The sequence below is a fragment of the Pararge aegeria genome, chromosome 17 (genome assembly GCF_905163445.1).
Source record: "Pararge aegeria chromosome 17, ilParAegt1.1, whole genome shotgun sequence".
Taxonomy (NCBI): Eukaryota; Metazoa; Arthropoda; class Insecta; order Lepidoptera; family Nymphalidae; genus Pararge; species Pararge aegeria.
This window is the reverse complement of record NC_053196.1, coordinates 3,096,757-3,120,311: the sequence shown is the minus strand read 5'-3', so window position 1 is coordinate 3,120,311 and position 23,555 is coordinate 3,096,757. Positions and strand designations below refer to the sequence as shown.

The 23,555-nt window shown below is 37.0% G+C and overlaps 2 protein-coding genes across 4 annotated transcripts in view; one reads left to right on the top strand and one right to left on the bottom strand.

The window, feature by feature from the left end:
- Positions 1 to 23,555, top strand: part of LOC120631122 (rho-related GTP-binding protein RhoN-like) — a 172,065-nt gene that overhangs the window by 94,580 nt on the left and 53,930 nt on the right. The window lies entirely within an intron of this gene.
- On the bottom strand, positions 9,641 to 10,757 carry LOC120631121 (mitochondrial import receptor subunit TOM40 homolog). Its single transcript, XM_039900563.1, has one exon. The coding sequence runs from the start codon at positions 10,690 to 10,692 to the stop codon at positions 9,727 to 9,729; it is 966 nt and encodes a 321-aa protein (XP_039756497.1). The 5' UTR covers positions 10,693 to 10,757; the 3' UTR covers positions 9,641 to 9,726.

The following is a 23,555-nucleotide window of genomic DNA, read 5'->3' as shown; positions in this document are numbered from 1 at the left end:
TAATAAAAATAATAATAATAAATATACTACGACAATACACACATCGCCATCTCGCCCCAAAGTAAGCGTAGCTTGTGTTATGGGTACTAAGACGACTGATGAATATTTTTTACGAATAATATACATAAATACTTAGAATGTACATATAAACACCCAGACACTGACAAACATTCATGCTCATCACACAAACATTTTCCAGTTGTGGGAATCGAACCCACGGCTCTGGGCTCAGAAAGCAGGGTTGCTGCAAACTGCGCCAATCGGGCGTCGGTAATAAATAACTGCACTCCGATTACTATTCCGGAAGCGGTGATAGTCCACTAGTTCGAAATTGGGCTTCACTTTCGGAAGGCAGAGTTTGAATGCAAGCACGCAACTTTAACTTTTCTCTTATGTGATGTCTAAAGACGTTACGCGCCGTCTAAAGTTACAACACCGATTCGACGGATCGTAAAATTTCACTTGACAGATGGAAAAAATATTTCTGGTTTTATATCACCTTAAATCAATACGCAAAATGAAGTATATGATAATACAAACACAAAATACCACGACTTGCGGCAAGAACTATGTTTGGTTATAATATGAATTGCCTAGTAAAATCGATTGGTGAATGATTCTTTTGATTAGGAGTTACTTAAGACATTACACGGGCAAGGGTCCGTCGTTAGTGAAGACCAAAGTTAATGTTAGCCCACGCACTGAAAATAATAAGAGCTGTCAATTATCTAAGTAAATAGAATTTATATAATTTTAACAACCTTATATAGAGTAATAAGTAATATTACTAATTACTACATTAATTATAACTATAAGTAAGATAAAATAATATAGGTTAATAAGTAAAATATTATGTTAAAATAATTAAGGCGTGCGATAATAAGGTACTGAAGAATTAGGAAAGAAAACAAAGAAAATAATTCAAGATGTTCCGAAACAATGTTCCTGTAAATGAACAGGCAATAAAGATTTAAAAAAAAAAGGTCTTGGGCAGTCACAATAATTAAATTTACCGACTGTCGACATCATGTACATTATTGTACTAGTCAAGCCCTTTCATATGACACCCATAATGACGGAGTAGTGTAAAAAAATTTAACACTCCAATTTCTGGTAGCAGCCATTTTGGATTTGTAATTTGTCATCGTTTTTAGTATTCTACTAGTCAAGCCCTTTTATTTGATACCAATATTGAGGGAGTTGTGAAAAATTATGTAAACCGCCATTTTGTGATGGCGGCCATCTAGGGCCGATTTCCATCAAACATAGCTAAGAACAATCCCGACTAGTTCACCTTTTAAACGAAAAAAAGAACAAAATCAAAATCGGTTCAGCCGTTGGGCCGCTTCAATGCCACGGGCACACACACACACATACACAATCATAGACACACAAACAAATGACGTAATAAAAAGGTAAGTAAACGGTCAAACTAAGTGATAACTAATAATATCATACCTAAGTAGTCGGAAAAAATTAATCAAAGAGATTGATTAGACAGCTCCGATGCCAATCTACGCCTAATATGTACCCACCTTAAGAATTGCCTCCTTGTAGATCAATCACTTCCACACAGTGTTTTCTCCTCGACGTGAAATTTATCCAGTTTTTATACTCTCATAATAACGTCAACATCCATCTTAGCGTTCAAATAATTATAATATGTAAACAAGTAATGAAGCTTTTGATAAATACTGTGGCAAGGGGATTGTTGATGGAAAATCAACAGATTTTCCAGTTTAGTTTGTGGTATATCGTTACTCCTGGGTACTTTACCTCGGTTGATAGTTTCCATCTTCTACATATCTATCTATTTATAAAAACCTTTGTCTTGATGATTAATATACAACCAGAATATTAAAAAACTAGGTGAGAAACATGACAATGGTATGAACAGAATACCCACTCGAAAATAATGAATGCAATTATACAAAAAAGTTATGTGAGAATGCAGGACGAAAATAAAAATTCTTGCGCTCAAAAATTTTTTCGCTTCCACGTAACGCTGCAGTGGTACATTCAGAATTTCTGCAATGAATAAATTTTAACGTGCTGCACAGTGAGATGTTATTCACTCTGGAGGGAGAGAGTCTACTGTGGTCAAAATTGTAGCTCTATTTTCATGGGGATTCATTCAATTCTTATTGTTATGGTGCATACTGATGGTCCGGTTAAGTCAGTCCGGTCGGTCAAACGGTCATATCATAAGTTATGTTTATTCCGACTGGCTGCAATCTTACCTGATAAATAATAATGCAGTTAAGGCTGACCAAGATGGTAGCGGGCTAACCTGGTGGAATGGCAGCTATATTAAAATCGCTTTCTACCGACATCGTACTGGAACGCTAAATCGTAACGCGGCACTTGTTTGTCAGTTGCAGTCTCATTCGGAGCCATTTTTTCAACCATCCTCCTAGAAAATCGAAAACTCTCAGTTTGTACTGTTGTACTACAGACGCATTAGGCAGACGAAAGGTACCACGATAGGTCTATATTTCTCTCGAGAGAACAAGAATATCATCATCAATGCATTGAACTGTCCACTTCTGCGCGGCTAGCATGCAGGCAGGAGACAATTATCTCCCCGGGTAAGGATAAAAATAAGGCTTTAGTGATAAGACCGCCTTTGAACGCTCTATTTTCTATTCGAAGTATGTTATATATATTTTTTTGCTTTGTAAAAAATGTGTGTGTGCAATAAAGATTTCAAACAAGCCAACAAACGAAAATGTATCTTCTCCCACAACTTTATTAACTCTTAGAGCACTGACGCACAAGTGAAAATAATATCCAAATAATATATGTGTAATAATAAACGGGGGTGAACTCCTATTCCATGTCCCCGTGCTATCCACCTGCACCTATAGCAGGTGAACACGTTAAATGTATCCCCTGTCGGGGGATATAATCGGGGGATATAATTTTCGTCTCCTACCTGTGCTGGCCTTGCTGGACTAAAAGCCTCTCCCATGGCTCTCTGAATAGGAGGGTTCGCCCATTATCACCACGGTGGGTGAACAGTTGGTAATCGCAGTAATCCGTGATACCTACTAACTCAGAGGACGCTACTGACCGTTTTCCGTTATATTCCTTTAGTCTCCTTGTATGATATCCCCGGGAAGAGGGTGGGGACAACCGCTGTTTTACAAAGTCGTGGTGGCCAACGCATCTCTCTTTATATTATGCAAATAGGTTTGTTGAAAGAGTCTACGCCAGATCGTAGTAGAGCCAAGCATTGAAAATTTCAAGCAGCGAGATTTGTCTATGCAAAATAAGTTCTGTTTGGAACTTTGAATAAACAGGAAGTCATTTAATCAGTTATTTTTTACCTTTTTTTTCTCTCTACTATTTTATTTACTTAATTGTTTACTTTAAACTGTTAAATATGTACTATTTGTGTTAGTTTTACTTTTATTTGTTCCCTTTTACAGTTTATTTGGATTTTTTTATTTGAATTTACTCTAGTTATAGTAATAACGCGACGGGCGTCGCGGTTGCTGATACTGGTGCAGACTGAAAATCAGCGCTGAGCATTGTTGCTAATGCACAGCATAAGGCTGAGTTTGCGGCCATTTCTCATATTGTTAATATTAATTGATAATCATTTAGTTAATAATCTTGTATTACCAATAGTGTATGGCAATAAAAGATTTTTATTATTACTATTATTAAAATAAAACGGCTTTATTGGTGGACATAAGTCACATTCTTAGCTATACAGCTTAACATTTCTCTGGAGAAAAAGCTTTCTTAGCTTTATGTATATTTACATATACATAAAGCTAAGGAAGGCTTCCATAATATTGTGAGTTTAAGGAAAAATACAAGTACTTTCTACTCAACATTTTTATGAACGTATTTGCTTGCCAACCCTTTTCTGCTAACGTCTTCTCATATGACTGTTATATAACATTTGCACCTTATTATATGTTTTGGTACATCGAATTTTAGGAGCTTCAATACTTAGAAGCAAAGAGTTTTAATAAAACGTAGAGTGGATATCGAGTACATTCTCGTATCCACTTGATATCTTTTGCAGCAAAGCAAAGAGTAAATTGTCGCGGATTATATTTAAAATGAAAATAAATATATTGCACGCCTCATAAGCGAAGCGTTGAGGCGGGTATTACTGTCAGTTTACGCACACCGAGTGATTCTCCAACTTAAAATGTCACTTTTTTTATTCTTTATTGCTTTTATAAGTGAATATAAATAGACAAATATTGAGAAAAACACTATTTTTAACACTCATGATATTTTTAAATCTCTTTTTATTATTCAAACTAATTTAAAAAAATTTTAAAAAAGTTCTGTCTTAGACGTCCGTGTGTCTGTATGTGCGGATCCCGTATCTTGTGGTCACAATAACGAGCGAAATACGTCACTTATCGAGTTGGTATTTTTTTTGAGACTTCGTCATAACCAAAGTCTTACCACCAAGCGATACATGTAACTGCCATAAAGCCTAAAATGGCATCGGGAAGAAATTACAGACCAGGGCTAGCTCATAGTGACATATATAAAGTGCTCTCAGTTGAAGTGTGACAAAACATTGTATCTATTCTGACGTTATGCCACATTTATTTGCAAGTTTCTAAGATAAAAAAATGATTGCAATCTAATTATTTTTAGTTTAATATTGTTTTTTGTGATGCCTTTTATTTAGGTGTATATATAGTCAAAGTATTATTATCTCACAAAAGTATATTGTGATTTTACAAATATTGAAAAAATCGCGTGCTTTTGAATTGTATCTTCGTCTGATGGACATCTAGTGGTTTTTCAGCACTGTCACTGGTGGCTCCGCGTTTCCTACGATCGTCATCGGCTGTTTATGGAATATGGGCTGGAACACCTTTCCCCTCTCAACGACCTTGGGATTTTGATTTTCTTTTGGTTTCAAAGACAAGGGGCGCGTTATGCACGCTGTACGCCATCTTCTCCAGGATAAAGTTTTAAGATGCGCTCCATACGCCTCTTAAACGGAAGGGGAGGGAAGTTTGGACTTTTGACGACCACCAGTCACCTTGAAGTAATTTTCCTTGATTAACTGAGCCTTCTTGCAGCTAGCACAACAATTCGTTGTGCCATCCTTCCCAGAAGTTTTGTTTGAAGTCCTTTGTCCTATATGTTACAGATAAACCATTTAAATATCTTTGGCTGAGAGTAAGCAAAATGTTTATTTGGGTCAATGCGTAGCTTAGAGGTGACACTTTTATAAAAACGTACGGGCGGGCGCGTCTTTTTGGGTGAGGCAAGTTTAATAGGGCCTTTATTAAAGGGTTTTACAGAGGGTTTTTCGGTTCGGGTTCGTAGGGATATAGCCAAAAATAGGATCTCGACGTTAATAAACCTGTCTTCATGATATTTAATATATTTACCTGTTACTCGTCCTAAAAATTGCCGCTTGTTTCCATTTATCTGCGGCGCAGGTGTTAACCCATCGTTTCTACCGCCAAACAGCATCGCTGTAGTCCGGTCTGACTGCCGGTGTAACTTCAGACACTTGAGGCTTAACGGAGCGATTATGGCCTAGCAAGCGGTGACAGATTGTGGTTAGGACTTCGGCTTCACTTTCGGCCGGCCGAGTTCAAACCCCGGCCCCGGCACCTTTGACTTTTTAAAGATAAGTGCGTTTTAAGAAATTAAATACCACTTGTATTATGTAAATTAAGCTTAATGTGCTATACTGCGCGAAAAGCAGGTAAATCTGTATGGTGTTATTTATAATTTCTTCAATCCTTATACTCCACACCAAACAGATCTTCGGCAATGTACTCTCTACGCATGTTTCGCACCGAAACCGGAGCATCCTCAGGAAATGTTGACTTTACAATGAGTAATTGTTAAGTCACTCTTAACAATTATTCATTCAAAGTAATTGTTCTTCTTAAGATCTGTTTGGTTTGGAGTATAAGGATTGAAGAAGTTATAAATTACACCATACAGATTCTACTACTTTTCGCGGACTATAGCAAATTAAGCTTAATTTAAATAATATATCATCGCTTTCCGCAAAGTAACGCTTGCTTCTATCGAATAAATACCACTTGCTTTGACACCTGTTTCACCCTGTTCGTGTACCTTGGTCTCTCTTTTATTATTTTTCCTACCCTCGGATACAATTCTGTGACATCTCTTGTCCATTTTTCATTTCTATCTCTAATCATATGTCCTGTCCAATAGAGATTCATAACTATATTCAAACTACGATTTTATAAGCTGCAATAACTTTCTACAATTTTTCCAATAAAGTCCGCATATCCACATGATGTAGGTACATCACTTCCGACGTTAATCCTGGAACGCAGACACGAGGCAAGGTCGGGAACACAAAAATCCCCATTTTCATATAGCTTACATACTCCGATGCAGCGTTTTATGCTCATATTACTCGAGTAATCTTTCCCAGACGACGACGCTCCAATATAAAGCTCAGACAGAATAGCTCTGCGACTATAATGACAAGCGGAGCGATGTAATCATTCATTTTGTTGTGTTTTAAACAAATGGGTTATTTGTGCGTTGTTAAGATACCAATTAGTTTTGTTCCTTATTTTAGAGACTAAAGGGATTGTGATTGGGAAAGTGCGCAATTTAATTCAATTCAAATCAGAAAATCTATTTGTTTTTGCTTTGCCTAGAAAATCATTTTGTGGAATATGTTTTTCCTACTTTTCTATAACATTAGTCACCCAAGAAATTTTTTTAGTTGTTTTCGGCTCTTAAATCTGGGAGTTGCTAAAGATATATTTATTTTTTGCGCTGTTTTTTTGATTCGGGATACAACGAATGAACTCTCGGACTAACTTCTTTAAAAAAATATTATCAGACATGTTGATGTATATAATGCTTCTATAATAATCATGCCTCGTTAAATTTGATACGTTAGGTTTAAATCTGGAATTATTATTTGAAAATTCCGTACTATGGCCTGGAAGCACTGAGCTTTTGGCCGAACCACGTACTAAAGAAGTGTCTTCAAATAATTTTGGTTTCAGTACAATGCCGCTCAGCAACCGAATAGGAATATGAGTTTATATATTATTTATATATATTTTCCCGAGCGTATACTGCATCACTTACCAAGTAAAATTGCAGTCAAAGGCAAACTTTTGGTGTGATAAAAGAAACTATACGGGAGTGCCCGCCTCCGCGTCCGCTCCCGCCACCACAGTGTACCAACGTATCTGTTAGACGGCTTAGTGCTTGCATGCGTATCAAATCCGGGCACATGAGCACCTCGTAAAACACTGCCTTTTCACTTATATTTCGGGAATATGAGGGTAGATAGTTCACTGTTTTGCATGGGTTTATTTACGTTCCGCGCATATCTTAACTAGATTCTGCTACCTTAGATAAAGTTTTACAGCTTTTATCATGAGCGAGCGTAACAGCTACTATACTTAGGCTGTGTCCCCAATAGGCAAACTGTTAGCGGCCGACTGAGTGTGCCGCAAAGTGGCGAACTGAAATAATTCGAGTCAGCTGCAAACTCAGATCAATTTTCGTGCGTCGCAAGCAAACACTGTCATGAGTTAGCCGCTTATTTAGCTCGACCGACTGAATTTTCACTTTACTATTGTTGTACGAAGGGAGTGGTTGTGTTTGGTCACGATGGATATTTTTGGAGTAATTGGTATCTTAGAGGCACTGAAACAGGATTATGAAATTAATTATTATATATAATATATTATTAAGGAAGATGAAAGAGGATAGGTCGATAGCTTCGTTCCAACTGTCCGCATGAACAGTTTGCGGCAAACCGACTCACTACTGCAACCGATTTTGCTGTAAGTCGGCTACTAACTGAGACAGTCGGCGCACGTAACGCCGCAAACTGCGTAAAGTGAGCACAAAACTATCTAACTATGGACACTCAATTTCAAATATATGGAAGGGCGTTCTAAACCGATAACAGCAAACTCTTGCCGCTAACAGTTCGCCTACTGGGGACACAGCCTAATTACACAAGTGCTGACACTTTTATCGTCTTACATCTGCAATCCCAATAATCTGAACGATCAAAGTAAGTATCTACGGGTTTAAACCTATGCCTGTAATTATACAGGAAATCACGTCCTTCAGACCGGAAAACAACAGTGCTGCTTCGATGCAGATATAAGCATCGCGGTAGTTGTTCCCTGGACGAGCTCTAAGACAAAAGCTCTTCTACTACTTCAGGAATATTTAAGTTATAGTACTAAAGGAATAAGTAATAGTAGTTTTAATTCACCTTGTCCAGGTGATAGAAAAGTGAATATTCAAGCAAAATATAGTCAAATAGACACTAAATTATACCTGTTGCTTAAAACTAATAATAATAATAATATTTTTTTTATAAATTTTTATAAATTTTTAATAGTGTTTTTTAATATATTCTTAAGCATTGTTAATAATTTAAAAAAAAAAAAGAAAATAATAAATGATAGAAAAGGTAAAAGATAATAATAATAAATAATAAATTTACTACGACAATACACACATCGCCATCATCATAAGATGACTGATGAATATTTTTTATGAATAATATACACAAATACTTATAATATAGATAGATAAACACCCAGACACTTAAAAAAGGTCATGTTCATCACGCAAACATATTCCAGTTGTGAGAATCGAACCCACGGCCTTGGACTCAGAAAGCAGAGTCGCTGCCCACTGCGCCAATCGGCCGTCATTTATTTATTACAGTACGTTCTAGCTTAACGTATTATGCGAACTGGATCGTTACTTTCCACAAAGTGGGTTCTACAGAAGTGGCTCAAGTCTCCAACCAAAAAATAAACATTTAATTGAAAAGGCATTTTTTTCCATGCCAACCTAGGAGCTCATTAGAAATTGTTTTACAAAAAATTCTTTACAGCAAAATACTTTAATAAATAACAATCAGCCGCATCTTATTATACCTCGAAAACCACGAAAGGAGCGCGAAACAAAAAAGTTTTATAACAAGTACAATTTGTCGTATTTACTTCTCGGAGATAACAAGCTTTGCTTTTTGAGGCTTATCCCATTTCTGATGTTGGAACTTTTGAACTGTGCTTCCAATTGTACTAGCCTGGAATAGAACATCAACATTTTGAGCCTAATTAACCTGCTTGTTTCGGGGGCATGGTTATTCATTCATAAGAGACCAATATAGAGCCTCGCGGCCTTCCACAATACTGTGTTCCCACGTAATTTCAGTACGTGTTGGGAAACTTAGCTAATAAAATACTCTTTCTCAACATTTGAGGTAACGTGATAATGACCAGGATGAATAGTTAGTGCTTCCTGAAATACGGAGGAATAGAAAGGCGCAACCAGGCTACAAGCCCCTCAACAAAAAACACGGTCATTTAAGCTTTTACGTTATCCCAACTTATCGCCTTCGTATATAAAAAGTAATAATTTTTTAACCGATAAAAATGTATAAATAAATATTAAAATGCGTTTATAACTGATTTCAAAATTCTTTACAAATTAACTCATTGATTCTGCAAATAAAAATAAAATTTACAACCGACATACGTTTTCTTTTAGAGTTATTAATGGATGCATAAAAAACAAACAAAACTGTAATAAACAATAATTTTCTTTAATCACATCAATACGTGTTTCAATAATAACAACAATAATAAATCAATAACTAAAACCTATGTATACTTATATACAAACAAATATTACTACAAAAATATGTGGCCACACTATTGTGCGTAAATCAGTAAATTTTATTACAGTTCAAAAATCTAGATGGAAGCCGAAACCAAATCGCACCCGTCTTTGTCGGTCAATGAGGGTGCTTCCCATCAACCGGATAACCCGAACTTCGTTATGTGGCTCCTGGAATAAAACGTCCCTCTCGTAAGTGAAACCTCCGCACCGTTGCGAGTCCACGAATATTTTCAACTCCGACCCATTTTCGTAGCTTTTATGCAACGCCAATCCGACGGAAGCGGGCCCGCCTTTATCACCCTCATTAAATATAGTCGCTATTCGTAAACCTGGGGAGAACTTCTTGAATAGGCACACTTGGAAACCGACCTTGCTGAGAGTTGATGTAAGCGTGAAGGACGGGCGTTCATATCGAGCACTGAACGACAACTGCGGTGATATAGGATATGCCAGAGGTCTTATGCCGAATTCGCTGCCAACACTCAACTCCGGCCTAACTTTGTACATCCACTGCGTCACCAGGCTCAGCGTTATCGGATCAACATCCTTCATGGAACAGGATATAGAACTTATAGACTTTTCGCTGTCCTTCTCAAAAACTATCTCAGTTTCTGACGACACGATGTCCTTTATTTTCGACGTCAAACGCATTTCAATGTCATCAATCGTCTCTTTATACGTAGCTATCGCAGATCCTGTGGAGTCGATCAGTAATCCATCATCAATGTTTTTTGCGTCAGTTTCCTTATACAGAAGATGAGAGTAGCATTTGTAGGATTCCTTCGTTTTGCCGTAACTGTAGTTCTGCATTAACTTCACCTTGTCCATTATCTCTCTGAGAACGACCAGTTTTGCGCCAATAAAGCACTTTGGGAAGACATTCTTCGCCTCCAAATGGACATCACTCAGCCTTGTCAATGTCGGCTTATGAAATTCGAAGATAAAACCATCCTTCCTCTTGGGCAATAACTTTTTAAGACTGAATATGAAATTTCCGACGTCATCTTTGAAAATTGATTCGTTGATGTCCATTATCTATTACTCTATTATTATTTTACATTTATATATTTTGATTAGCAGGTCTTACGTCAGTGACCTGTCTGCGATTATTTTTAACTGCACGCTCGACGTTTGGCCAGTATCACACATTCACAGGCCGCAAGAAGTCTAATTATATTTCGCTTGTAAAAGATATCGCACTCAAGTCACACTAGAAACCTGGAGACCGAGTTCTATTGTGCAATGTATCAAGGGGCATGATGTAATTGGTTCATACATATTAATTGTACCTAGTTTCGATTACAACCACAACTCTGTGTTTCACATTATAATATCGTGTATCGTGCAGATTAATATTAATCAACAACCTTATTACTCGTCTCGAGTGACAGGGTTTCCGGGACACATACAAGGACAAAAGGCTGCCTCTATCAATTAGAATTTATCAGAGTTAGTTGCTCCTAAAGTCTACTATAAAAAAAAATCTGGCAATACATAAACACATTTTGTTTACAATACAGTTCGATTAGTATTGGTGTTCCCAAACTTGCGTATCAGTCCCCTAACTGTTTTCTCTCCTTTCTAGAAAAGAGACAGTTTAGAGTAGTTTGAAATTCCAAATTGATTGAAAAGTACATGCAAATCATCTAACCAGCTTCCATATGCCGTGGTAACATTGGTATTCAATATGGGATTATTAAAGGGGTGGATAAACAAATGTCTCAAACGCTGGTATTATCGTGGGCGGTAGTTGTCATAACATGTCGTCCGACTTCCGTTGCTCATATTTTTATTATACATTGTCGAAGATCTGTTTGATGTGAAGTATTATAAATTATTATTATTTATTATTGAAGAAATTATAAATTACACCGTACAAATTCTCCTGCTTTTCACGGAGGGTTGCAAATTAACTTTATTTTTCATAATATATAATGAGGTGACCGTAGATCAGATTCTGATCTACTGTCACCATATACTGTATTCTGATCATCAGAATACATTTGTCACCACCCCTCTTTTTCCCGTGGGTGTCGTAAGAGGCGACTAAGGGAATACAACGGAGTGAAGTCAGCAGCGTCCTCTGTGCAACTACTACCGTCTTCTGCGATCACCAACCCGCCTGCCCAGCGTGGTGATTATGGGAGAGGCCTTTATTCCAGCAGTGGACTGTAGGAGGCTGTTGATGACGATGATAAAATAGCCCAACGCTGCTCGAATATGTTAGACTTATTTGGCGAGCCCTTTAATAAAGCTCAGGGAGCCTGGCTGTTAAAATGCTATCAATAAAAGATAAGGAAACTGTCGATAGCGAGTAAAACAGGCTCTAAGGATGATAAATAACTAGCGGAGTCAGCGGCCGGACGTAAGTCATCAATAAGATAGTACTATATGTTTGGACAGTGCTGAATTGGTGTAATGAAATTTTGTTTCCGATTTTTCGTTGGGTCAGTATATCATAAATATAGTATTACAGACTAAGATTAAGATTTTATGTGACAAAAATATAAACAATTATTTAACAAAAAATAATTTTATTCAGTAAGTCTGCTTATACATGAAGTCCTGGAATTCTCGTAGCTTTAGTTTTAAGTTAACGATTATTGTGTGTTGTGATCTTCTTCGGGTGGCCTTGGCCAAGAGGTGATACGGGTCTCGCGACTAAGCTTCCTTACCCAGATAATTAATGCCGGTCAAAACACTTCTCTTACGTTGGTGATGCGTAGAGAAAAAAACGTTTCACCAACTCTTAGAAGCTGACTAGCAACGTTAGGCGCCATCTAAATTTATGACAACGATGCAGCGGTGAGTTAGGGAATTCGTAAATTGCCACTCGGCAGATGAAAAAAAAAAGTTTTTTTCAAAATAACCTGTGTTGTGTGTAAACAAATATCTGGTTTGCGAATGAATGTTCTTGTACGACAGCCTTAAATAAAATTTGAATACAATTGGAGTAATTCGTAACTGGAGCATTGACAACATGAGTACTTATATCTGTCACTTAAATATAAACGAAAGTTTCAAAAGTATGTAAATAGACCTTGAATACAGAAAGTTTCACTTTGGCGAAGATTCGCGTTCCGTTTCATAGTCACCTTCCGTCCCACAGTAATCTTTGAAACATGGCTCCCGTGGCTCAATTTCAGACTAGTATACACAGGGTACGGTCAGATCGAACAAATGTTGTGAAAGAGGTCAATCGTCTAATCCAATTGAGCAACAGCGTTGGGGAAACTCCGTAACATGATCCATGAATATCCATGAGATAGCTTGCAGACTGAAGTATTCGAACAGTACGTGCTGTCAAGCGGTGATAGCCTAGAGGCAGTGGCGTGCATAGAGGGTATGCACAGGGTGTGCAGATGACATAAAGTGAAGAAAATCTACAGTACGAGTTAGAAAAAACTTAAGGATAGGCATTGTAAGAGTTATAAAAAGCCTACCCTTAAGTATTTTGTTAACTTGCTTTATAATCCATACCGAGTAAAAAACAGATTTTTATTTAATTTTTGTCTGTCTGTCTGTGTCTGTCTGTCTGTCCGGGCATAAACTGCCTAAACGGATTTGAATACAATTTTGTATAGTGGTAGCTGGTATTCCGGGCAAACATATAGGATTTCAGTAAAATCTTTGAAAAACTCATTTTAAATCAATTACTTTACCATTTTCATAAGTATAATTTACTTCATATTAAGCAATTTGGTTTCACACGGGGTCGCTCAACAATCGACGCAGGTGTTGAGCTAATACAAAACATATTTGAAGCCTAGGAGGAGTCACGTGATGCACTTGGTGTGTTCTGTGACTTATTTAAGGCGTTTGATTGTGTTCAACACGAAACGTTAGTTAGGAAACTACACCACTATGGAATTCAGGGTGTAGCTCTAGACTTAATGAGTAACTATTTACGCGATAGAATTCAGAAAGTCGACGTGAATGGAAAACGGTCTAATGGATCAGTTATGAAAATAGGTGTCCCACAGGGGTCTATATTAGGACCATTTCTGTTCCTTATTTACATTAATGACCTTCCTTACCTTGCCAAGGATAAACACGGGATAGTTCTGTTTGCCGATGATACATCACTGACTTTTAAAATAAATCGACGTGAACTAGCTTTTGACGACGTAAACAACTCTCTCGCTAAAGTGGTACAGTGGTTTGAAGCTAATAATTTGGTTCTTAACGGAAAAAAAACCAAGTGTATAAAATTCACTTTACCTAATGTTAAACACGTGAAAACCACTGTACTACTTAATAATGAGGAACTGAAACTGGAGGATACGACAGTTTTTCTAGGAATAACGTTAGATTCTAAACTTCAATGGGGCCCTCATGTAAATAATTTATCGAACAGGCTTAGTTCTGCTGCCTATGCGGTAAAGAAGATACGCCATATGACCGACGTAGAAACTGCTAGACTGGTATATTTTAGTTACTTTCACAGCATTATGTCATATGGAATTTTACTTTGGGGTAATGCTGCTGATATTAGCACTATTTTCGTGCTGCAGAAGAGGGCTGTTCGTTCTATCTACAAAATGGGTCCGAGAGAGTCATTGAGAGATAAATTTAAAGATTTTAAAATAATGACAGTGTATAGTCAGTACATATTTGAAAATTTAATGTACGTCCATAAAAACATTTCTAAATTTAAGAAAAAATGTGACTGCAATAATTTAAACATTAGAAGTAAGAATAAACTTACAGTGCAATATACTAGGTTACATAAAATTCATAATTCGTTTAAAGGAAATTGCATACAATTCTACAATAAACTACCAATTGACATCTTGGAGATGTCTCTTAAAAAGTTCAAAGTTTGTATTAAACGTAAGCTTATAGAAAAGTCCTATTATAGTATAAAGGACTACGTAAACGATAAAAAAGCTTGGGTGTAAATTATTGCTCTAACCAGGTTGCTCTTCTAATAATTTAAAATGACATTGTCAGATGGCGATAACAAAAAAAAAAAAGAAAACACCCGGCTAAGTTTGTTGTGGGCTTCTTCTTAGACCGGGACGCGTTTGGAACCCTCGTAGCTTTAGTTTTAAGTTTACGAATGTGGTTATCGCCATCATCTCACTACCGTGTAATTCTTATGTACGCATCAAAAGTGCCACCTGTGGGCCTACTTGAATAAAGATATTTTTGACTTTGACTTTGACTTTGATACTTTTTATCCCGGTAAACAATAAGTTTTCTCCGGGAAACGAGATGAAAATTTTTATCAATTTGGATTTTAATAATTCTTATTTTATTTGAAAGTGCAGCGGGCCGCCCGGCTCGAACGAAAACTGGACCTGGTAGGTAGCGGTGCAATTCGTTTCTAGGTTTTTTAAGATATTAAAACCTCTAACCGATTCAATCAAAATATAGCCAACCTACAACCCTAGGTTAAACACCGAACTGAAGTTAGCCATTTCCCGAGTGACGTCTCCTTAATTTTCCAACATTGCCTTTAATCCCAGCACTGGTGAAAAGTAATTTATTATTCGCGTCGGCAATTCGCCACCTGTCCGCGCCCGCTCCCCGGGGAAACCCCTTCCAAGCCAATGCAATCAGTAGATACTATAGAAAATTGTTGTAACCAATCCCTCCTACCTTTTCAAGGAACTAGCTATTGCCTATGTCCCCGTTTCTACGCCTAAGGTACAACAACACAGGAACACAGAGCGGTACGTTGTATGACGTGTTCCTAGCATGCCCTGCTTAATATTGTCCTGTTTATAGGCGATGGTTTTCCACTTATGATCAGCTTGGTCTGGCAATAGCTTGGCCCTTATCCAGCTGGAATTGAAACTGATTCAAGCATTAAAAGTTTCAGTATTAAAAGCTGCCCCTAATTCTTAAGCCTTATAGGGTGCCAAAAAAATATAAATATATACCGGCTAAGTTTGCTGTGGGCTCTTCTTAGACCAGGGCGCGTACCGCAGGGTGCGTAGACTACCCTCGTAGCTTTAGGTTTAAGTTGGCGAACGAAGTTATCACCATCTCCTTACAATTATGTAAACATATATGTATGAACGCTTCATAAGTGCCTGTGATAGGCCTACATGAAAAAAGAAGTTTTGAATTTGAATTTGAATTTATACTACGACATAAATATATGCCTCTAGCCCCAAAGTTAGCGTAGTGTGTTATGGGTGGGTAAGATGACTGGTGAATATTTTCATGGATAATATACTTAAATTACTTATAATATACAGATAAACACTCAGGTACTGAAAAATTCATGTATATCACACAAGCAGTTTTCCAGTTGTGGGAATCAAACCCACAGCCGTGGCTCAGAAAGCATGGTCTCTAGGGAACCGAGGTATGGTAGGTGTAGGAAAAAGTTTTGCCAAAATGCTCTATGAGAAAGAAAATGAATAACGAGTGGGTCAAGACTTCTCACATTATTTTCTCTTTCATCGAATTGCCCCGCGCACTAAAAGTTTCAGACTTAAAAGGCGTCTTAAATTCCTACGCCGCTTAGGGCCCCAAAAACTTTCAGTTTAAATATAATTATTGCCAGATAACGGAGCAATAAACTGTTACTAATTAAACTACCCCGCTCGGTAGGAGATATTATTTTAAGGGGCTCTACCCACAGAATTATGAACATGCAGAACCCGTGTACATGACTAATACTTAAGCATGTTTCTCGAACAGGCGGTTAGTCATTTCATTCCATTTCGAAGTTGTCAGTTAGTATTTTACCTCTAATATTTTAAACGTTTACCATAAAATGGGGCAAATAAGAAAATGTTTGAGAGCTAGCAACATTCCACGGGTGTGAGGTTAGACGTGCGGGGTACGTTTTCACTGTTTTTGGACACAATGCACTTCATGCAATAATGGCTGAATTAGGGTTCTGTATGTTCTTAATTCTATGGCTATACCCGTAATAGTTAGGAATTTAATCGTGATGTGGAATTTTTATTGGAAAGCTAAACCCGGTTATGCTTTGTTTGGCTTATTTTTATATTGCTTCGATTAACGTGAGAATCTAGTGAAAAGTTTATAAAATTACTTAGCTTGTGTTAGTGATGAAAAAGTTTAAATTGGAAGTGGTGAGGACATTGCGGTAAGCTTTCAGGCTTGCTAGTTGCAGGTGACCTCACGATATCTCCCTTCACCATACAGCAAGTGGTATGTAATTACTTAAATTACCATTTAATAATAATAATAAATTTATTTAATTCATAGTGGTGAAAACATTATAAATACCAATTTTACATATTTTATCTAAGATACACTTTTCTTTATCAAATGATGCAAAATATAATAAATTAATTTAAAATGGTTGGTTTAAAAACTAAGCTTTTTTTTATATTTAGTAACATACCTCTTGTAGAATACTAGTAACAACTTTTATCGCTGATATTCCACTCCCTTGCTAGCTATATCCCATAAGCACAGCGCACGCTGCGTCCCCTAACCTTGAACCCTAGTTGACAGCTGACAGTTGACAGGTGACAGTTGACATCTGACAGTTGACAGCTGACAGTTGACAGTTGACAGCTGATAGCTGACAGTTGACAGCTGGCATTTGACTCTCCTCTACCACAACGTCAAGTCTACTACCTCTACACTACACTTCTGAAATGTGAGAGGTACGTCTCAATGTTTTCTATTAGGCTATCGTAGTTCTTTCTATTTCGAATGGTAAGAGACAATCAAATAACAAATGGCGAGGTTTTTTTAAATAAAACCTAATTTTACTTAGATACTACTGTGAACAACCGAAACAAAGGCCGATTGACGGCCGATTGGCGCAGTGGGCAACCCCGCTTTCTGAGCCAAGGCCGTGGGTTCGATTCCCACAACTGGACAATGTTTGTGTGATGAACATGAATGTTTTTCATTGTCTGGGTGTTTATCTATATATTATAAGTATTTATGTATATTATTAATATAATTATTCATCAGCCATCTTAGTACCCATAACACAAGCTATGCTTACTTTGGGGCTAGATAGCGATGTGTGAATTGTCGTAGTATATTTACTTATTTATTTAATTTGATTGTCGATTGTCGTCGACGGCTGCACGAGGTTCTTGTGTAGGGAGTTCCAAGGTCATGGGCCGCTTGTTTCCAGCGGCTCTCAGCGACTGGCTTGATGTCGTCTGTCCCCCTCATTGAGGGCCGACCTACGTTGCGTATAACCGTGCGAGGTCGCGATTCCAGCACCTTGGGGCCCCAACGTCCCTCGGTTATCCGAGCTATGTGCCCCTCCCATTGCCACTTCAGCTTCGACACGCTGAGCAATGTTGGTAACTCTGGTTCTTCTGCGGATCTCCTCACTTCTGATTTGATCGCTTAGAGATACCCCTAGCAGAGCTGTGTACATCGCCCGCTGAGTGACTCCGAGCCTTCCTATGAGGCCCATAGTTAGCAACTTAATGAAATTTTAGCTAAATAGAAATAGATAGAGACATTTATATATCCCAGCGCACGCACGGGTGTTTAGGATATCAAAAGCAATTTTGCATTGTAACTTGTACGCCTATGTACATTGTACAGGATATCCGCAGTCGGCCATCTTGGCATCGCTCCAAAGAGATGATGCGATACCACTCCTGTATAACGGAAATGTTATTTCACGGTACGAATTCAGTGAAAACTAAACGCTCCAACAAACTTTAGGAACAGCAAAAGTTGTACCACAGAAAATAATCAATCGTATTAAACACTAGCTGCGCCCCGCAGTGTACCTCGCGGTGAATAAGTCTGTACGCGTATTTTTTTATTGCAATTCCGTATACAGACTTGTTCGTCTCGGGGCACAACTAGTATTTAAAATCAAATTTAGGCTCTGTTAGCAACGGGGGTTAATAATGTACATATGACAGAAGCAGGCGTTACTCTGCGGAATTCCATAAAACTCGTATAGTATGTACTCGTATATACCTACTCCGAGAAAAGCAGGAGAATCTTTTATTTAATATGGTGTAAGTTTTAATTTCTCAAATTTTATAAAGATTGAAGAAATAACAATTATTAATCAACAAAAATCAATTAACAATTATTCATTGTAAAGTCAAAATCTCCGAGGTTTCGGAGATCTGTTTAACGTGCAGTAAGTATAAAGATTAAAGAAATTATAAATTACATATATATATATATATATATATATATATATATATATATAATTATATTAAAATTAATTAAGCAAACGAAGCTTAATTTTCGTAATTTAACAATATACAATACCATATTTAATTTCTGCCCGACCCGGGATTCGAACTGAAGGCCTCGTGATCCGTACTTGAACATAACTAATAGCCCATTAATGGGGTAAGAAAACAAAAAAGGATAAGATTTTTTAAGTTTTACCCTTTCAAAAATACGAAACCTTCCATGCGCGAATCGGACTCATAAACCAAATATATAACCCACTTCATTTTACTTTTTAAATTACAGTAACCATATTTAAGCTATTTTTAATGGGCTCCGCAAGTGATCGCGTAACCACAAGCAACATTAAACGGTACAATAGCGCGTAAAAATCGGTAAATATATTATTTTCAAATGGTTACCCCTTTTGTTAACGGTTTCCTGCATCCTATCAACAGCGTAGAGTGGCCTTCAAGATCGTAATATATGATTCCAAGCTGATACTTTGTGAGCCTTTAGTGTGAAGAACTCCCTGACCCAGTTGTGAGCAATGGGACCTTATAAGTGGAGGCCCCGAGTTCAAATTCGGGAATCCATAATGTATGTTCTCTTATCTGTTCTGGTGAGAGGATTCGGCTGTGGCTAGTTACCACCCTACCGACTAATCTACTGCAACTAAGAATAAGTACATCAAAAAATCGAATCCGAATCTATCACTTATACGTCCGCAGCGCAAACTACTGAGCGAGGATCATCGATATCTAAGACTTCTCGATTCCGACGCGGGTGGTGCCAAAAAAGGTCGCGCTTCATCAAAATAAAGTTATTGGTTTTTCTGTGAAACGCCCTTTGGGAACTACAGGTCATATCTATTGTTTGAAAACAGTGCGAAATGGAATTCGATATAATATGAAAGTTTAAATCGAAACGTGTTTGTTTTTGTTACTGCGAATCTCTAGAGATCTCCGCTATATACAGATACTGATATCAAATATCAAGTTTCTGGTTAGTTAAAAATGTCTACTTCAATTTAGACGACCACCCTGGCGTAGTGGTGAATGCTGTGGTTTAAAGTGGGAGGTCCCAGATTCGTTCCCCGGCAGGAGCAACAACTGCTGGACTAGTGGCATGTCCCAAAGGAAGGGTTTGCCCATAAGGCTTATGGGCAATCCCTGGGCGTACGAGTTGGTGATCACAGTATTTTTTTTAATTCCTCTACAAGTTAACCCTTGCAATCTCACCTGCTGGTAAATTATGATGCCGTCAAAGTTGATAACGGGCTAACCTGTTAGGGGTAGGGCTGTTTTATTAAACCCATACCCCTAATTGGTTACTACGGCATCGTACCGGAACACTTAATCGCTTAGCGGTACGTTTTTGTCGGTAGGGTGGTAACTAGCCACGGCAGAAGCCTCCCACCAGACCAAGCCAGAGAAAATTCTGAAATTATAAATTCCCAAATTTCATCTACCGGGGCTCGAACCCGGAACCTCTCACTTGAATCCATGGCCCTCAGCGCTGAGCCAAGGAGGACGTCAGTTGATAGTGGAAGTTATTTTCTACAATTTACTTTACACAGACTTAAAAATGTTGTATAACTTTACTATTACCAACGTTTAAACGGCAAAAGTAAAAATTACAACAAAATATCTAGAGCGCATCACGTCAGGCTCTTGAATAAACGTACAATGTGCATCCCCTTTTTTTAATTATATAATGCACTTCACAATACTGCATGTAATATGAAAATCCTACAATATTAAATGCAGTGCGTCTCATATTAATTAAAACTGTAAACTATGTATGAGTTATTGTTAAAAAGTATTGATAAATATTACGGAAATAAGGAATTATTACGGATTTTGAAAACCATGAATTTTATTTATATTGAATTATCTCTCTTCATCTCTCAAAAAAACCCTTAAAAGTGGGTTAGTGTATAAAATAACCTATTTCCCTGACAAAGTCGCTAATAATTATAAAAACCTCTTGTCTCGTTAAAATTTCAAAAAACCTTCCCTATCTACTGTTGGATCCTATAGTTTGAGCTGGCCTTTTATTACTCGTTCACTGAGTGAATCGGCCGTTTTTTTTATACAATAGAGATTAATACTGTGTAACAGTTCGATTATTGTCTTCATCACGAACCACAATTTTTGGAACCTTTGAAAATTATGTATCACACAGATTTGCGATTTGTTGCTTTTGAATTGCGAAAGCTACATTTCAATCGACATAATAATAAGTGTTGCACTATACTCTAACAAAAAACTAGCTATCTAGCAAAGAAGCTAACTACTTTAGCTCCATATATATGTATGAATAAACGTACAATGTGCATCCCCTTTTTTTAATTATATAATGCACTTCACAATACTGCATGTAATATGAAAATCCTACAATATTAAATGCAGTGCGTCTCATATTAATTAAAACTGTAAACTATGTATGAGTTATTGTTAAAAAGTATTAATAAATATTACGGAAATAAGGAATTATTACGGATTTTGAAAACTATACGCAAATAAGAATGCTTTTTGAACGATGACATGAAGGTGAAATCTGTATTCAGATGTCACCTTCCCATCTTCCCGTACTAAGTGTCGCTAAGCCTGTACTAATAAACTGCAGAGCTTTAGTACATGCCGAGTCTTTGGAGTGGCCGACGCCCACATCTCAGCATGAGCTGGCAGCCACTTTAATAGCACACACACACACAACACAGCACTGTTAGCATAGGCAGCAGGGCTAGCAAGGACGGGAGATAAAAATTATATCCCCCAATTATATCCCCTGACAAGGAATAGAACATGGAATAGGAGAAGTTTACCCCCGTTTATTAATACACATATATTATTTGGATTTTATTTCCATTTGGCTAGCATGGGCAGAAGACAATTATCTCCCCGGGGAAAGGATAAAAATGTATCTTCTCCTAACAGCTTTATCAACTCTCAGAGCACTGGCGCACAAATGGAAATAATATCCCAATAATATATGTGTATTAATAAACGGGGGTAAACTTCTTCTATTCCATGTTCCAGTGTTTTAGCAACTGGACACGTTAATTTTATCCACTGTCAGGGGATATAATTTATGTCCCCAGCCTGTGCTAGCTCTGCAGACAGTTAATCTGTAATATGTTATTCATATTTCTTGATTCTTTATACGCAACAAAACGTTTTTCCATACAACTTTGCAACTGTGAAATCTGGAGTCAGCATCCCCTGAGATTGCTGTGGTATCGAAGCGAAACTTACTTAACGTATAAAACATTTTTAAGGTTCAATTTCGTTTGGATTCGATTTGAAAGTTAGATAACTTATTTTATACTGTTTAGCCAGTAACTTAAAAGTCAGCAGTGCAGTGGGTCTTCAAATTAATCAATCATTACTTCTATACTAATATTATATACAGGGAATATTTATTTGTTTGTTTGTAATTGATAAACTCTGGAACCAATTTGAATAATTCTTTACCGTGTGTACGTTTCTATCTAGAAGTTACAGAGACTTTAAAAATATTTATTATATTATTTAATAATTAGATAACAGCCGTACGGAAAAAGGCTAACGTGCGCTGGCTAAATTATCACCCAGTACCAGTCACCCGTGAAAACTATGTACTCACTTTAAAAAATATTGGTCGATCCAAAAAAGTCCAGAGATCCAAACAAACCTGTCCTTTATAAATAAGTCATAATAACGTATTTTACGTCGATAATATCCTCACACAAACAGGCATTTTGTTATCAAGATTCAAGAAAATGATATGTAGATAAACCTTGTTCTTGGTGGCTATGGTGTAAAATAATAATGAGGAGACAACGAAAATAAAAATTTAATTACGGGAAGGAAGTTTACGTTTATGAGTAACACACCCATGCAGCATGCTTATGACGTTTCGTAGTGTATATATCAGCTACTTTAATGTAAACTCCTTAAAATGGAGAAAGATATTATCCCATAAGACCTTCATGCAATAAACTCAACAATATCTTTTAGTACATATTATTTTGCTTACGGAGTTGTCTAACTTCCCCACTTTATTCTTTCATTGATTTTTCCACGCAACCGTGGCCACGTTTTATTTTAGGGTAACCATGAATTTTATTTATATTGAATTATCTCTCTTCATCTCTCAAAAAAACCCTTAAAAGTGGGTTAGTTTATAAAATAACCTATTTCCCTGACAAAGTCGCTAATAATTATAAAAACCTCTTGTCTCGTAAAAATTTCAAATAACCTTCCCTATCTACTGTTGGATCTTATCTATCTTATCTACTGTTGGATCCTATAGTTTGAGCTGGCCTTTTATTACTCGTTCACTGAGTGAATCGGCCGTTTTTTTTATACAATAGAGTTTAATACTGTGTAACAGTTCGATTATTGTCTTCATCACGAACCAAAATTTTTGGAACCTTTGAAAATTATGTATCACACAGATTTGCGATTTGTTGCTTTTGAATTGCGAAAGCTACATTTCAATCGACATAATAATAAGTGTTGCACTATACTCTAACAAAAAACTAGCTATCTAGCAAAGAAGCTAACTACTTTAGCTCCATATATATGTATGTATATTTGAAACGTAACTCTCTCTCTATTTCTATCACACTCGCCTCGCAGTGGCGTGCATAGAGGGTATGCACAGGGTATGCAGATGATATAAAATGAAGAAAATCTCCAGTACGACTAATAGAAAACTTAAGGATTGGCATTGTAAGAGTTATAAAAAGCCTACCTAGTATTTATAACTCTTACTGGAGATTTTCTTCATTTTATATCATC

Coding starts and splice junctions, on each gene's coding strand:
- LOC120631121 (XM_039900563.1), bottom strand. CDS start 10,692: ATGGACATCAACGAATCAATTTTCAAAGATGACGTCGGAAATTTCATA.